This window comes from Triturus cristatus, chromosome 11 (genome assembly GCF_964204655.1).
Source record: "Triturus cristatus chromosome 11, aTriCri1.1, whole genome shotgun sequence".
NCBI classification, from domain to species: domain Eukaryota; kingdom Metazoa; phylum Chordata; class Amphibia; order Caudata; family Salamandridae; genus Triturus; species Triturus cristatus.
In genome coordinates, this window is record NC_140594.1 from 1092155256 (window position 1) to 1092170560 (window position 15305).

Sequence of the window (15305 nt, forward strand, 5' to 3'; positions counted from 1 at the left end):
TCCCTTCTATTTTTAGACTGCCTGTTTTCCCCTATTCTCACAGCCACATATTTTTCTCTGCACCCCTGCTGCCAGTTTTACTCCTCTTTGGTCACCAAAGAGTTAAGAATTTAACCGCCGAACCAGGAAGTCCAAGGCTTCCATAGACTTTGCTGTATTTACAATGCCTAGCTAATATGAATTCCCTCCAGATCTGACGTAGTTTATGATTTATATTTCTCCTGGAGCTCTGGGTGAGGTAGGATTTGAAAAAGTGGTTGTGGAAGGCCTGGCGCTTACACCAATCTTTCTCTCTGTGTGACTAAAGCAGGGTCCAAGTGAAGGGGTCGCCACGGTCACGAGCCAGAGTAACCGAGTGCGCCTGGATGGGCTGAAGCCAGAGACCGTGTACATGGTGCAGGTGCGTGCGCGGACTGTGGCGGGATACGGCTCCTACAGCCTCCCTATGGAGTTCCAGACCGCCACACAAGATGGTACGTGTTACTCGTTACTACGGTGTTGCGTCTTCTGCTTCAAGCACCCATTGTCCACTTTTGGCTTCCATATTACAGTCAGCCCTGATTTCCTGGTATTTTGACACTTTTCTGCCATATGCTGTCAGAGATATTTCTTTCATTCGCTCTGCTCTTCAAGTGGCACCCACATTCCATGCTCTGCCAACACATGCACTACTCATCTTTCCTTTGTTCATGTCCTGCACATCCTGCTCTGAAGCATGCTCTACTGCACCAAAACCCCCCTGCAGTTTGCTTGTGCTCCACGTCAGCCCTCCCTCACAATAAGTCTTCCCCTACGAATTCGCATGAATCCTCGCCCGCTCGTTCTCCCCTGCTGAATGAGTTTGCGGCATATACCTTGTTTCTTTTCATACACCCTGTTCACCAACTCACTGTTTAACAATTTCTTGATGGTACCACTTGAAGCTCTACACCCCACACTACTTTTGCTCCCTCCACACCACTCATTCTCGCAAATTGCATGGATCTTCTTGCACACACCTTGGCTAATCCTTCACAAGCACATCTCACTCACCTCCTACTTTCCTCAACACTTGTTTCCATTATTTGATGAATTTCTCTTTGCACTTCCCTTCACTCCTAATTTTCCTTCTGTTCTGCCTTGCCCAATACACCTCACTTCTTTCCATCTCTCTGCCACATTCTTTGGACTATGTTTGCCTCTCTCTTCCCCCCCCCCCCCCCCATCTCTTATGCATTCTCTTCACTGCTGCCCCTTTCCTTCCTTTTTACTACCCTTCACCTCTTCATTTCATGTAGCCCTCCTCAGTTGGTTCATCACGAGCCTCACCATTTTTGTTTTTCTTCAATCTAGAAGGTGAGAAGAGCAGCCTGCAGGAGCAGCTGCCGCTGGTGGTGGGATCGGCCACTGCTGGCCTCGTCTTTGTCATCGTAGTGGTGGTGATCACCATTGTGTGCTTCAGGTATGTGGACTGATGCTAGGAAGGACCCTAAGTACAGCTGGGTGTTGGGCAATGGGAGCAGGGCACAGGAAAGCCAGGTGAACAGTGGGTTGAGGGATACCAACAGAAAAACTTGGTAGTATGGGGTAGCAGAGCAGGGATTCGACATCCGACAGTGGTGACCTGTAGGGTAATAGGCTAGCAGTGTTTGGGCATCCGAAGAGGAGCAGATTGTCTTATAAAGGGGATGAGACTGAAAGGGCTCGGGCAGTAATGGTCTTGATCATGTGTCCACTTGAGTGTGGAGTGGGAAGCAGTGGGAGTAACCGGACTGCTCACTTAGCATCATGTGCTGTTCAAGTTGTCCCACACTCTGCTTAAGAGTTTGGTGTTGTGAGTGACCAGCACTGTACGAGTTAGTGGTCCTAAAAGCTGAACATACTTATGGATCAGTGCTAGGTTTGCCAATGCTTGCTAGACAATGAAGGCATAGGGCTCTTGCAGTGTAAGGGGATTGTTGAGAAGAACAATGCTGGGGGAGAAGCTGGTCTCCAGAGAATGGAGGATTGCGGTGTCTCGATAGAGTAATTAAGGCTTATTTGTAATAAATGTTCATGTATCTAATCCCTGATCTTGCATCTATTGCAGAAAACAGAGGAATGGCTCTGAGTCGGAGTACACTGAGAAACTGCAACAATACAGTGAGTGGCAAGGTCTTGGAAATGGGAAGACACCTTGGGGCGCAGGATACAAGCTTGGACAATGATTGGAAGACTGTTGAATGAAAGAGTGGTCTACAATGCATGGCCTCATACATAGTCTGCCTGGTAGGAGTGGTTGAAAGTCATAAGACCGCATGTAGACATCACTCCCAAACAGGGCATTTATGGCTGAAGTTTCATTTAGAAGTCTGGGCTAAAGACCAACAGGCTAGGGAAGTAGCCGCATAATTGTGGCCCATCCGGGATTATTTTTCATATAGAGAAGCTCTTGGCACTCACAAACCTCTTGGAGTTTGAGCCCATGTTGTGGTGGGCCTTATGGTTCTAGTTGTGTAAATCTTTAGTGGGTGTAGCTTTAAAGGACCTTTGGACTCAAGATTGCAACCTTTCTACGTTTCGGGCACTGGGTAACTTCACTGTGAGTAAGCATTCTGCCCTTTAACAAGGAGCACAATCACACCCAAGTTCCCTTGAATGCTAGGTATTACAAAGGCAATAAATGCTTTTTGAGGCCAAGAAATATTTTTGCTTTAAACAATTTTTACATTGCCTGGGTCGCAGCAGATTCCCCAGCAATAACGTTTTGTCAAAAACTATAACAAAACAAGGATTGACCAAGCCGAAAGCCCTGGCAGCCAATGCCAGACCTAATGGCTTTAAAAGACCGCCCCCTCACCTATGCAAAGATGTGGATGGGCCTTGGGGTGTCATAGCCTTGGAAGGTGTTTTGATGTACAGTTGCTTAGATCATTCTCCTAAATGAGGTTGCTCTCCTACAAAGAGATACTAATTTACTGAACCATTTTCTCTTTTCAGTCCCTCCTGGGATGAAGGTTTACATCGACCCCTTCACTTACGAGGACCCCAATGAAGCTGTGCGCGAGTTCGCCAAAGAGATCGATATTTCCTACGTGAAGATAGAGGAGGTGATTGGAGCAGGTCAGTTTTGTGGGCATTTGGATTATATTTCTAATTAAATTACTTTGTCCTTGATTACTCTGTCCTCTTTGCTTCTCCCTTCTTTATTCTACTTGACGCGATTCCCTCCTCACATCTTCTTGATTAATTGCATTAAATTCATACCATTGCCGAATGGATTCAGTCTTTACATTTGGATTAATTTTGGGATGGGCCATCCCTGCGCGAGCATGCTACGAATTCTGTACATCAGTTGGATCTGCAGCATCTGTTTGAGCTCCTCCCACCTTCTTCACCATCTGTTTTCTCTCTCACTTCCCAACCCATCAGACTAATTTCCTCTGCATCTTCATTCCATCTGCATCTTCATTCTGTCTACATCTTTCTTCATTTCTCTCCCTAACATGTGAATCTTAAATGTAGACGAGCTATATCCGCTGAGCAGCCCTAGAGAAGGACTGAGCACCAAGTCAGGAAGCATATGTGCCTACTTTCTTCGTCTTGGTAAATTATAAGTCTTTGTTACCCGAACTTAAACCCTCCTAAGTAGAGATGCATGCGGCTTCCCAATATATCTCACTTATGATGCAATATACAGAGCAACTTGGAATAATTCCTCTAGATCTTAGATGGTGTGCACTAAACTCCATGGGAAACCGAACCAGAATAGTCTTGGCTGAAGCATTAATTTGGGCTCACTGCAGGGTGAGTGGGTCCTGGGTGTTCTGGGATTACAGCATTTGTCGTGTGATCTTCACCCGGGTGCTGTATAGGCCTCACTTTACTGTAGCCAGTTATTCGGCAGAGCCTGCTTTTCTTTTCCTTTCCCTTCTCATTTCCTTCTCTTGTCTTACCCACCCCAAATCTCCAGCCTTACCCTAGACTGGGGTATAATCTTTCAGCTCTTCCCTTCTCAACAGGCGAGTTCGGAGAGGTTTGCCGTGGGCGACTGAAGGTTCCGGGGCGCCGAGAGATGTTTGTGGCCATAAAGACCCTGAAGGCTGGCTACACTGAACGGCAGCGCCGAGACTTCCTTAGCGAAGCTAGCATCATGGGTCAGTTCGACCACCCCAACATCATTCACCTTGAGGGCGTGGTGACCAAAAGCCGGCCAGTGATGATCGTCACCGAGTTCATGGAGAACGGAGCACTGGACTCCTTCCTGCGGGTGAGTGCCAAAGCACCTGTTGTGGATACATGGCTTGCAGGGATGTGGAACTGAATATCATGGCAACACCAGCTACGGTAGGACTTGCAGGACTGTAAGCTGTGTTAAGGTCAAGGCATTCCCTGAAGAAACTAGACCTGAATACTGTTATTAAATACAAATTGAGGTCATGCCGCAACACCAGTTACAGAAACTGTTGTAACATAAGCTGCAGTGATAGAGCCAAGGGAAGTACGGTAGGTCTAGTAGTGCGACCAGACAAGCTAAATCCTTGGATATTTAACGTGTTTACAGAGTTGCTGGCACCTGCCCTAATGCACAAGCTTAGCGCTCGAGACAGCAAAGAACATTGAGGGCTGAGGAAAGGTGGTGTAGTCCAGCTTCACTCAAGTGGGAGCCAGAAGAGGCAGACATCTGTGGGCCATTGATATTCTGTATCTAGATGACTTTTAGGGGGGGGGGGGGTGGAGGTCACACAGCATTTTTTCCATTGTAGAGTTCATACTGAACCAGTGCTTAATTTGAGCCGGTGGTTTCCAGTGCTTGGCAACAGCACTTAATTGTCAACACTGGCGCTCATGACACTCTGCCTCAAGGTGGCACTGTCTGGCTTATTTAGAGATGACCATAACAATAGTTAATTATTAAATCAATATACATTAAAAATTACCGTTCCTTGCTGCCCAAGCCGTTCTTATAGCTTTGAGGGCCTGAAATAGTTCGGATTGTCGCACTTGTGGGAGTGTGATGGTTGGTAGCTATCATTGGCAGCATAGCAGGGGCAATGTGTGGTGCAAGCTGAAGCAGCCTCCTAACGAGAGCCCTGGCACAATTTTTTTTTTTTTTTTTTTTTTACAAAGTAAGCACTGTACCGAACATATCTAATTAAGAACTTCTGTTCAGTACTCGCCCCACAAAGCTTGCCTGTTACCCTCACTTCCCAGACGGAGCTCTGTATTCTCCTACCTCACTGCTTTATGCTTTTCTTACTCGTACCTTCTCCTTTTAATCACCCCACATGTTCCTTTGCCCCTTTTTGCCCATTCCCCTGTACATCTGTACATTTTGTCTTTCATGCATCCTCGCCATTCAAAGCGGACTTGTGCCTCTCGCTCGCCCTATGACCATCTCCACTCCACTGCCAAGTGCCTCTTTTCTTTACCTCTCGGGCCTCCCTGATCCTTTTTTTTTTCCTTTATCATTGTCTCTCAAGTCTCACTTCTCCTCTTTGCATTGCAGTTGAATGATGGGCAGTTCACAGTCATCCAGCTTGTTGGGATGCTGCGTGGAATTGCGGCTGGGATGAAGTACCTTGCGGAGATGAACTATGTCCACCGAGATCTAGCAGCGCGCAACATCTTGGTGAACAGTAACCTGGTCTGCAAAGTGTCTGACTTTGGCCTCTCGCGCTTCCTAGAAGATGATCCTGTTGACCCCACCTATACAAGCTCGCTGGTAAGCATCAATGCATAGAGGTCAGCCCTCCATCATTGCATAGTGGTCAGCCCTCCATCTCATGCTCATTTCAATGCCGACAGCATAGCTGCATTATATGAATTGTGGGTGAGGGAAGGGTGTAGGGGAAGGGGTTACATATCTGGAATTTGTGCTGTTCTGGTTTCTGATTTTGGGGTATGATTATGTAATAATACCCTCAAAGTGGGTATACAGACTGATCAGAAGGTCTCTTCTCGTTCTAAATCTCTTGGGTACTTGTGGTACATATTAACTGTGCCTCTGGGTTGAGTATTGTGTTACAAAGGTCTTGGGATAGAAATAACTGTGCCACAGGGCCATTAAATGGATTGGACCAAGATATATTGTGTGACAGTCCTGCAGCTTTCATCAGTAAGATGAGGAACTGCTTACTAATGTACATTCTGAACACGTCCAGTGCTCATCTTCGGGAGGAGGTGTTGGTGGAAGGGACTGTAGTAGTGTAAAGAACACAAACCTATTGTTGACCTTTCTATAACTACCCATCATTATTATACTTATCTGAATTGTGCTTGGGTTACACCCTTGTGCGGGGCACCATTGGATAAGGAGGGCTTGTGTTCTGCTTCTGCTCTGGCCAGTAGTCTCATTCTAAATGTCTTGGGTACTTGTGGTCTATTCCTGAAGGACAGGGAAGAGCTCACTGCCACATTTCTGTGGTTGTTACAGTTCAGAATGTCTTGAGGGGTCAGCATACTCTGTATCTTTTAAAAGTTTGATCAGCCTTTGGGACCATTTCACTCTCCGTATTAGTGGATGTGGTTGACTTGCCATTCATTTGCTACCTATGTTGTCAATCATCATATGTGGAGGTGGGCAGTAGATTAATTTGCGGCCTCTGATCTGATCGATAAACTCCCAAAGTGCTGCTTCACACAGGGTGGAAAAATCCCGATCCGGTGGACTGCGCCAGAAGCTATTGCGTATCGGAAATTCACATCGGCCAGTGACGTCTGGAGCTATGGCATCGTCATGTGGGAGGTTATGTCCTATGGAGAGCGACCGTACTGGGACATGTCCAACCAGGATGTAAGTCTGAGCACTTTTCAGGTTTAACGTTTAATCTGGGAAGAGGATGGGGGTCCATGTTTTTATTTATTTATTTGTGCTTATCATTTTCTTTGTGCCTTTCTCATCTTTAGGTGATTAACGCAGTCGAGCAAGACTACCGCCTTCCCCCACCCATGGACTGTCCCAGCTCCCTGCACCAGCTCATGTTGGACTGTTGGGTGCGAGATCGAAATCTACGACCTAAGTTTGCTCAAATTGTGAACACGCTGGACAAGCTCATTCGGAATGCAGCTAGCCTGAAGATTGTCTCCAACGTCCAGTCTGGGTAAGCACACTCTTTGAGAGCACCCCAACGTCACCTCAGTGTCTCCTTCAATGTCCATTCCACTTACCACCTTAGTAGGGACCCCCTTTCAATGTAAACATCTTTCACTTCTGCTTCTCTTGCATGGTGCTCTTCCATATCCAAACAAGTACAGTCCTCTTTAATTTCATGCTCCTTCCCGGTCCAGAAGGGCTCCTTTTCAATGCTACCTTTCTTCTCTTCTATCCCATTACTCTTCTCCAGAGTCGACCAGGGTCACACAGCCCTGGTCCTCCACAGCAGTGTCCACTTTGACATTCAGGATCCTATGTCCTACAGTAGAATGAATCTTTCCCTTGAAAAAGGCTCCTTGCCTATTAGGTTTCTCTTACATGTTCTCCAGTTGTCCTGTAGGATCAATGCCAATTTACCGAATCCACTCACGATTGCCCTCTTCAAAGTCTGTATCCCTTCCCTCTGACCTGTGCGGAGTCATATTCAATGTTTATCCCTTACTCCCTCGGCCAGCTGTAGCATCCAGCCATAAGGTTGTCACTCCATAGTCCAGCTTCATTTTGCACCTCACAGACTCCTCTCCACTGCCCTGAATTCTTCTTCCCTTTCCTGGCAGTCCTCATTTGCCCAAACTCCTCTCTTTTCTCCCACAGATGCATCTGTATTCTGCCATTTTTTCCCCCTGGAAGAGTCTTCTCCTTGGCCCAGGCACCCCTTAGTGTCAATATCACATGACCAATTCTAGTGTCCAGATGGCAGGATCACCTTCAAATGCCCAGACTGGTGCTCTGCTTGTAGAAGCCACTCTAGTGCCCAGACTCTTTTCCTGTTTTCACAGCAGGCTCTGTTAGTATCTATTTATCCTTTCAATTACCCAGCCTAGTGCCACACTTTCATGTGGCCAGATACTCGTTAGTGGCGTTCGGATCACCTAGTTTCAACCTCAGACCCCTGGTGGCCACTCGAGATCAGGATCCTGTGCAGTCCTTGGGCAAGAACTCCATCGGCTTTGGCAGGATCTTCACTGAAGTTCTCTGTATCTTTATCTTCTCTGATGCAGCCTTAGACGGACCCAATTTAATCCAGACCCCCCCCGTCAGTGTGAGTAGGATCCTTTGTCTGTGTTGAGCAGTCCTCTGCAGAAAACTCCAAAGGACTCCTTGATAACTTCCCTTTCCAATGGGAAACACTCATTAGAAGGTGTTATTTCGTAGCTCCACACCCTGAAGGACAGCAGAACTCCATGCCTTGTATGAAGATTCAATTCAATAGAACCAATGTGCTGTATGGGAGCAGCTCTATGCTGCATAGAAGCTTTGCAGGTACCAATAACATTTTAAATAAAATGTCTTTGAACTTTTTTTTTTTTTTTAAGAAGTGCAGGACACAATATACAATTCCAGTGGCAATTCATTGCAAAGTGTTTGTTGCTTGGTTGGAAAGGGCTGATATCTCATTTAACAGTGGACAGTGTTTAGAACAGCCAGTAACCCAGCTCTCCCATATAAGGAGTTCGTATCTGACTCAGTGGAAAATAGTGTTTTTTGTGAAGCCAACAGACAAGAGAATTATTGAATTATACTGAAGAGTTTGAATGGAATCTGGGCTTCCACCGGCAAACATTGCAACAATTTCCTACTGGGACCCCATCGTCTCCAGGGCTTCCTGGAAAATAGATGTACATAAGATTTCTTCTACTGAAGAAGGCACTCTTGCAATTGAGAGGAGTGGAAAGTAATCCTCATCCAATCTCTTCTTCCAGTGGCCAAGACAGACAAGGACGTTGCTATTGATGGAGATCACTAAATGTCTGCCCTCAATATTTTAAGAGATTGGCAGAGAAAACTCATTCGTATTCAGAAGACTGGATTTTGTGTGTTGGTTCTTAGCCATGGCCCTCGCGCTTCATACTAACTAAGAAGTCTACACTATGTATTTGTCCCAGAGACAAAAAATGTCCATTCCTGTCCGGTCTTGGTTTTTGATTCTGGGTGTGTGCATGTGAGATCTGTGTGTCTTCTAATTGTTGGAGCTTTATGAAGCTCCTGATCCTTGCATGTTGCTTTTAAGTAGCTAGTGTCGCAGGCTTCACTAAGTGCATGTGAACGCTGGTAGTCTGAAATTATGGCTGTGCTAACACCAAAACCATCACCCGCCATGTTAACCTCAAAATCCCACAGCCATATGTGGCTCACTCTGAACTGTTGTACATCTCCACTCGAAAAATCAATATCAGGATGTATACATTTTTTTTTTTTAACTGCACCTCTCTGTTCCCCATCCATCTCCGAGTCTCAGTTAGTGTTTGCCCCTAGAGATGAAATGTCTCTAGTCATCACTGTCTTCAGGCACTAACGTTCAGACCTCACATCTGCATCCCCATACACACAGTCTTGAAGTCCCAGTCTGCGTTCTCATTCATCACTCCCATCCTTTCGGACTTTCTCCTAGTCTTGAGTGAGTGCTGCTCATTCTTCACATCATGTCAACATCTGCACCATCTCTTATTAGTAGTCTGGTGTTTGACTGTTGTGATTCATCCCACACATCCCTTACGCATCATCCTGAGGACTCCGTCAAGGCAAGTGCCTCTCATTTCATCTGCATCATCTCCATGGTCTAGACCTAAGGATTTTTTTTACCTCCTCATACTTCACCCTCACTACCTTTACCAGGGACATCTACGAGGCCCAGTCTTGGTGAGAGCTCCCTCAGACTCCACCACTGATCTCCTGCACCAAGGTCATCTCAAGGTCCAGTATGGGTGAGTGCACCCTTGTATTCCACAATCATCTTCTCAACCAGGTCCATCTCCATCCTCTTCAGTGTAGCACCTCATCCATTCTGCTGCCAATGACCGACTCTGCTCCGAGTGTGCGCCCCACCACCGTTGAGTCCTACGCCACTTAATGCACCAATTCTGGACCTCTGCCCCTTTCAGATCATATTATATTAACTATCCCTTCCCTTACTACTCCAGCACCCAGCCCCTTACTCCCTCATGGGAACCATCAATGCTCCTGTCACCTTCTACATATATCCACTCTTCTCAATTGCTGTCCTCATTCTGTCCTACCTCCTTCTCGTCTCATTCTGTCTCCAACCGAGCACCTCTTTGGCTTGGTATAGTCCATCGTCCCCATCCTATGCAGCACCTCGCATCGCACTTCGTTACCTCCACTTTCCTGCCCTATCCTCTAGTCACTACTCACCATCTATGATCCCTCTCCCGTAAACTTACTGCTCACCTCCCCGCTAGCGCTGCAGTCCCTCGCATTCATCCACCTCCATGCTTTCACTTCCCCACCATCCGCCTCCCTTGCACTGCTCCACCCGCCTCACACGCTCCATATTAATCCTTTCCACTCCTTGCACACAGTATCTCCCAGCCTCTGCTTGACCGGACGGTGCCTGATTACACCACCTTCACCACCGTGGGAGACTGGCTCGATGCCATCAAAATGGGACGGTACAAAGAGAACTTTATCAACGCTGGGTTTGCCTCCTTCGATTTGGTTGCACAGATGACATCAGAGTGAGTATAATGGAAGGGTGAGGAGTGGAGTTAGGTTTGTCAGGTTACTTTAGGGGTTATCTCTTCCCCGATCAGGGGCCTACTCACAATTGTTAACAATTATGAAGAAATACTATGGACTCTACTATCCCTGCACCTCTCCCATTGCAAAGCAGCCAACCCTCCCTGTATGCACAACTACACTCTTGCCTCCCTCACCTCAAAAGTATTTGCCCCGGAGTATCCCCTTTATTAGATCACATCAGGATTTTTCCTCCTTTCATTTCCTTTTTCTTTACTCCCCTCTCAAACATGTCCCTTCTCATAGAGTGACTAGCTGCACTGTCTTACCTTTCTGCAAGTGGGGAATGGTTTGAAATTGCAAGTTTGCCTTTTTCCCCTTTCTGTTTTCACTGCCATCAATTCCTCTTTCAAACCAGCACAAAGTGGACATCCTGTTTGTTTTGTTGTGGTAATTTGTACTTTTATGGGTGTTGAAACAGCTTAGGACCCTGTTTGTATACCCATCCTCTGAATGCTGCACTCTTGAAGGTATGGTTAGGTTGTTTACATTATGAAGCATTAGGTTGGTTCATGCTTCTCGCTTTTTCCCCCCTTCTTTTTCATGGATTTTTTTGTTGCTGGGTGAAATAAATTTGTGAGTGTTCACATAAAATTGGCATCTTGGGATCTCACCCTATATGTGCAAAAAGTATATTTGAATGTCTCGTAGTGGGAAAAGTTTTCAGTTCTCTGCTGTATGTTTTTACTCTTGTGAACATGTGTGAGGGTTCCCTACTTTTCTTGTGCCAGTCATTTCTTTGCTGTGGTGAGGTTGGAGGACTGAGGAGTTTAGAACTCTTAGATTCTTGTGAGCAACTGCTCTGAGGGACTTTTGCTGGAAATTTTTGAATTTCCCCTAAGGTTGTCATGGTGGTTCTGATTTCATTTTTTTAGGGATTGGAACACTACAGTGGTACGTTGATATGGGACCATTTTGTTTTCGCCTGTTTCTCTTGTTACACCTTGGATTGCCTGGTGTACTTTCATGGATATCGCTACACTTTGGATCTTAAGGATGTGATTGACTGCTGAAGTTCTGCAGCCATGAGGATGCGTTCTTATTGGTCATTGCTTTGACTCTTGTCTTTCATAAGTTTTTATGTTTTATTTCTTGTGAATGTTTGGACTTCTGTTAGTCGTTATTTTTGGGTGATCGCGAAGGGTTGCTTTTTGGTGACGTTGTTTGTTTTTGTGCCTCCTGGCTGCTGTTGTCCCTTGCTTCTCTTCTTGGAGATATGTCCTTGCTAAGTGCTGGGCTCGCCCAAGCCTGCATGAACCTAGAGTACCTTCACATAAATGGGTACTTCTTTTACGGGAGAATGTTATATACGCCTGTAGGTGTTACTTTTTGGGCATTCTCTAGTTAAGGTTTTTTGATTGAAGTATTCAGTGGGAGGCACTTTATCTTAATTCTTGTGTAGTCATTCCCACCTGTTTTCCCCCACCTTTTCCATGACTTGTTCTGTATAGGCGTGGAATGCTTGAGTGATGCAAGGTTTTTGTCTTGCGTGTTTTTTTTGTTGTTGTTTTGTTTGTTTTTTCTTTTTCTGAAAGTTAATAATGTCTCAACTCTCTTCTTTTCCCAGGGATCTTCTCAGGATAGGTGTGACACTAGCTGGGCACCAGAAGAAGATCTTGAGCAGCATCCAGGACATGAGGCTCCAAATGAACCAGACGCTCCCCATCCAGGTCTGACTGCACGGATTTATGGGACAGCCATGGAAAAGTGATGAACTTGTGGAATATTCCATTAGTATCCCAGCTGCGGTGCTCAGCCTCCCCTGCACATGGAGCTCCTGTGGCCTCCAACGCTTGGATTGTCAGAAGCGGAGCGCAGAGCAAGATGTCGGCAGCAGGATTTTCTTGCTCCGGCCCGGTTTGTCTGCTCAACGGGGATACAGGAGATGCAGGAATAGCCCAATTAGCTGGTTTAACGCTTCATATTGAAGACGGATTAGGAAACACTTGGGTGTCGATGAGTGACTCTTCCTTTACACATGTGGGACATTTCAACCACGATTTGTATTGACCTGAAGAGGGTCGTTATGGATAGAATTCTATATCTCAGCCCTTGTATCCTCATCTGGAGGCTGATCGGAATAGGCTTTTCTCAATTTTACTCTTTGATGGTGGATTTAAAGCTGGAATATCCCCCTAGGCATGTAGGGAAGACGCATCTAACTCAGCCCGTCTCCCTGACTCGATCCAAGAAATTGTGTGAACTTGGTTTGTGGAGCAGCAAGTGAGGTGTTCTGGTCTTATTCGGAAGAGAAGGATAATGCGACCCTCGGATATGTGGTGTAGCCTGGACTGTGAATATCTGATTTTCCTCTGGAGTGAGCTTGAAAATATTGGTTTCTTCCTTCCTCAGCCTGAAAACCAGAATCTCCTGATACCTCCCACTGTCTTCCGGGAACCTCCAAAAATTGTGATCGGAAAACAAATTGCATGCTTCCAAATGGATTCTCTGCTCTTGGAGACTTGCTTCACTTTCTTCCAGACATCAGAACCAGAGACATGCACTATGCAGCCGGCAAGGGATGCCTGGCCTAGAAGTGGGGATAGGGGAAGGAGGTGGTGATCATTTCTGTGTGCCGTCGGGCGGAACATCATCTTTTTTTATTTTGCCTTGAGATGAGCCAAAAGGTAGAGTCTGATAACCAGCGCAAGTTTGCACAGAGACATCTAGAGTTTAGCAAAGGCAGAGATTGGGGGAGGGTGCCTGCGACTTGGAAAACGGAACTAAGACCGTGCGTCATGTACTCCACCCTGCCCTGTTGATGCTGATTGGACAGACTCTCACAGAGGGCTGGATCTTCTCATTTGATTCCAAATGCTGTGATAGCTGCCAAACAACTTCTAACTTTGTGATCCTTTCCTTCTAGGAGAACATCAATTTATTCTTTTAATATTAAATAATAACAGGCCCCATACAGAGTGCAAATGTGCGTGCGTGTGGGCATGTGTACCATTGTTATGGTGGTGTACATGTTCGGTGTGACTGCGGGCGTGAGCAGATATAACCTTTGTGTACATGTACAGGTGTGAATCTGTGTGTATTTGTGACTGGGTGTGCACGCTGAGGGCAACGCGTTCTGTTGAGAATTTCTGCAGATTGAAGGCAATAATCTTTTCTTAAGTTTTGGAGGTTCCGTCCTCTTCCAACAGCGCAGTGCCAGGCTTCTCTGGCATCCAGAGGCACAGTACTAGGCTTCTGTGGTGACCAGGGGTACGGTAACAAGCTACTTTGGTGACCTGCGGCACAGTACTAGGCTTCACAGACTAGAGTCTGAGTTCCAGACGTCTCTGTAGATGTGCAGTTCTATGCTTCTCTTGTGGCTTTCGAGGTAACCTCTAGGATTCACAAATTATTTCATTGATTCTGTATTTGGTCTCTCTGGGCAAAGCGGAGACCCTAAACTATATCTATTTATACACAACGTAGATGCTGCCCTTTATCTGTAGGCACATAAAAGACCACAGCCTCTGTAGTCGCAGCAGACACATGGTACTAGGTCTCTCTGGCCACCGCAGAAACACTGTATTAGTCCTGTTTGGGCAGAGCAGACTCCCTGTACCACGCCTTTCTGGGCAAAGCATCTATGCGGTACTGGTTCCTCTGTGTGCTCTTTTAATACTGTACCAGGCCTCATTGGGCACATCAGATGCATGGCACCAGGTCTCTCTGGGGCCTTGGTCTCTCAGACATGTCTTCTCTTGGCCGGTACATGCTCCCTATCCGTGCCATGGTCCACAGTTCTGGCTACGGGCCTGTTGCCTATGTTCACTCCAGTTTTGTGGGTCCGCCTCTGCACCAGTACTGAAGCTTACTGTATGCAGGGAGCGGATTTGCAGCCTTTTTAAACTATTGAGATGTATTTAATGGTGAACACAAATGATGCAATCGTGCATTTGTAGAAATATTTTTTAAAGAAATACTTTTTCAATTAAATTATTTAAGAAATTTATCCAACTCCTCCTTGTGTTGTGTTTTCTTTTGCATGGTTAGTACCTATGTGCAATCACATCTGTAAATACAGCAATATCATGTTGATACTCCTCTGTAAAATGTCTAAATACTTCCTTACCCAAATGATGTATTAAACCAGATATCTCGGTACTTTGGAAAATTTGATAGTGATTTCCTGGAAATGCTGCTTGTATGGTCATTGTATTTAGCTTTGCATATTAATCCAATACATATGAATTGACCAATATTTCATATGTGAGGTAGGGATCTTGATATGGGCAAGCCAAGGTGAAACTTTTCTCCATGAAGTTGGGTGAATTTATAAACTTTGGATCATGGAAATTTCATCGCTGTAAAGCCGGGCATACTGAACCAAGGTGTCCCAGCTGACTAACTGCACCATTGAGCTATTTTATCGCTGCAGAATGCACGCACATGAAGGGCAGGACGTCCTGCAGCAGGGAAGCCCTTGGAACGTGCACCCAGGTGCTGTGGCAGGGAATTGCGTTAAGGCATGAAGTGTGGGTATTGGGAGTTCTGTGCTGTACAGGGTTATCTAAAAGGGGGTGGCAAGTAAAGAATCTCTTAAGGAATTGGGGTCTTTGCAGCCAGGTACCATGATGATGCCCCCATTTTATCGTACTTAAAAAATATTCACTATTTTATAGAGAGAGGATACATGTGGAATCGCATAAAACAAGGC

The 15305-nt window shown here is 45.9% G+C and overlaps 1 protein-coding gene across 6 annotated transcripts in view; it reads left to right on the forward strand.

The window, feature by feature from the left end:
* EPHB3 (EPH receptor B3) overlaps positions 1–14605 on the forward strand; it is a 67376-nt gene extending 52771 nt beyond the window's left edge. Inside the window, exons 7-16 of one of the 6 annotated variants that reach the window (XM_085635479.1) lie at positions 308–473; positions 1333–1441; positions 2069–2121; positions 2959–3081; positions 3981–4228; positions 5468–5683; positions 6590–6754; positions 6868–7061; positions 10435–10590; positions 12219–14605. In XM_085635479.1, coding sequence (XP_085491605.1) covers positions 308–473; positions 1333–1441; positions 2069–2121; positions 2959–3081; positions 3981–4228; positions 5468–5683; positions 6590–6754; positions 6868–7061; positions 10435–10590; positions 12219–12327 — 1539 coding nt within the window. In that variant the 3' untranslated portion in view covers positions 12328–14605. The remainder of the gene's footprint in view (positions 1–307; positions 474–1332; positions 1442–2068; positions 2122–2958; positions 3082–3980; positions 4229–5467; positions 5684–6589; positions 6755–6867; positions 7062–10434; positions 10591–12218) is intronic. The other 5 variants (XM_085635482.1, XM_085635481.1, XM_085635485.1 and 2 more) reach the window with 5 other exon arrangements.
* The last annotated feature ends 700 nt before the right edge of the window (positions 14606–15305 follow it).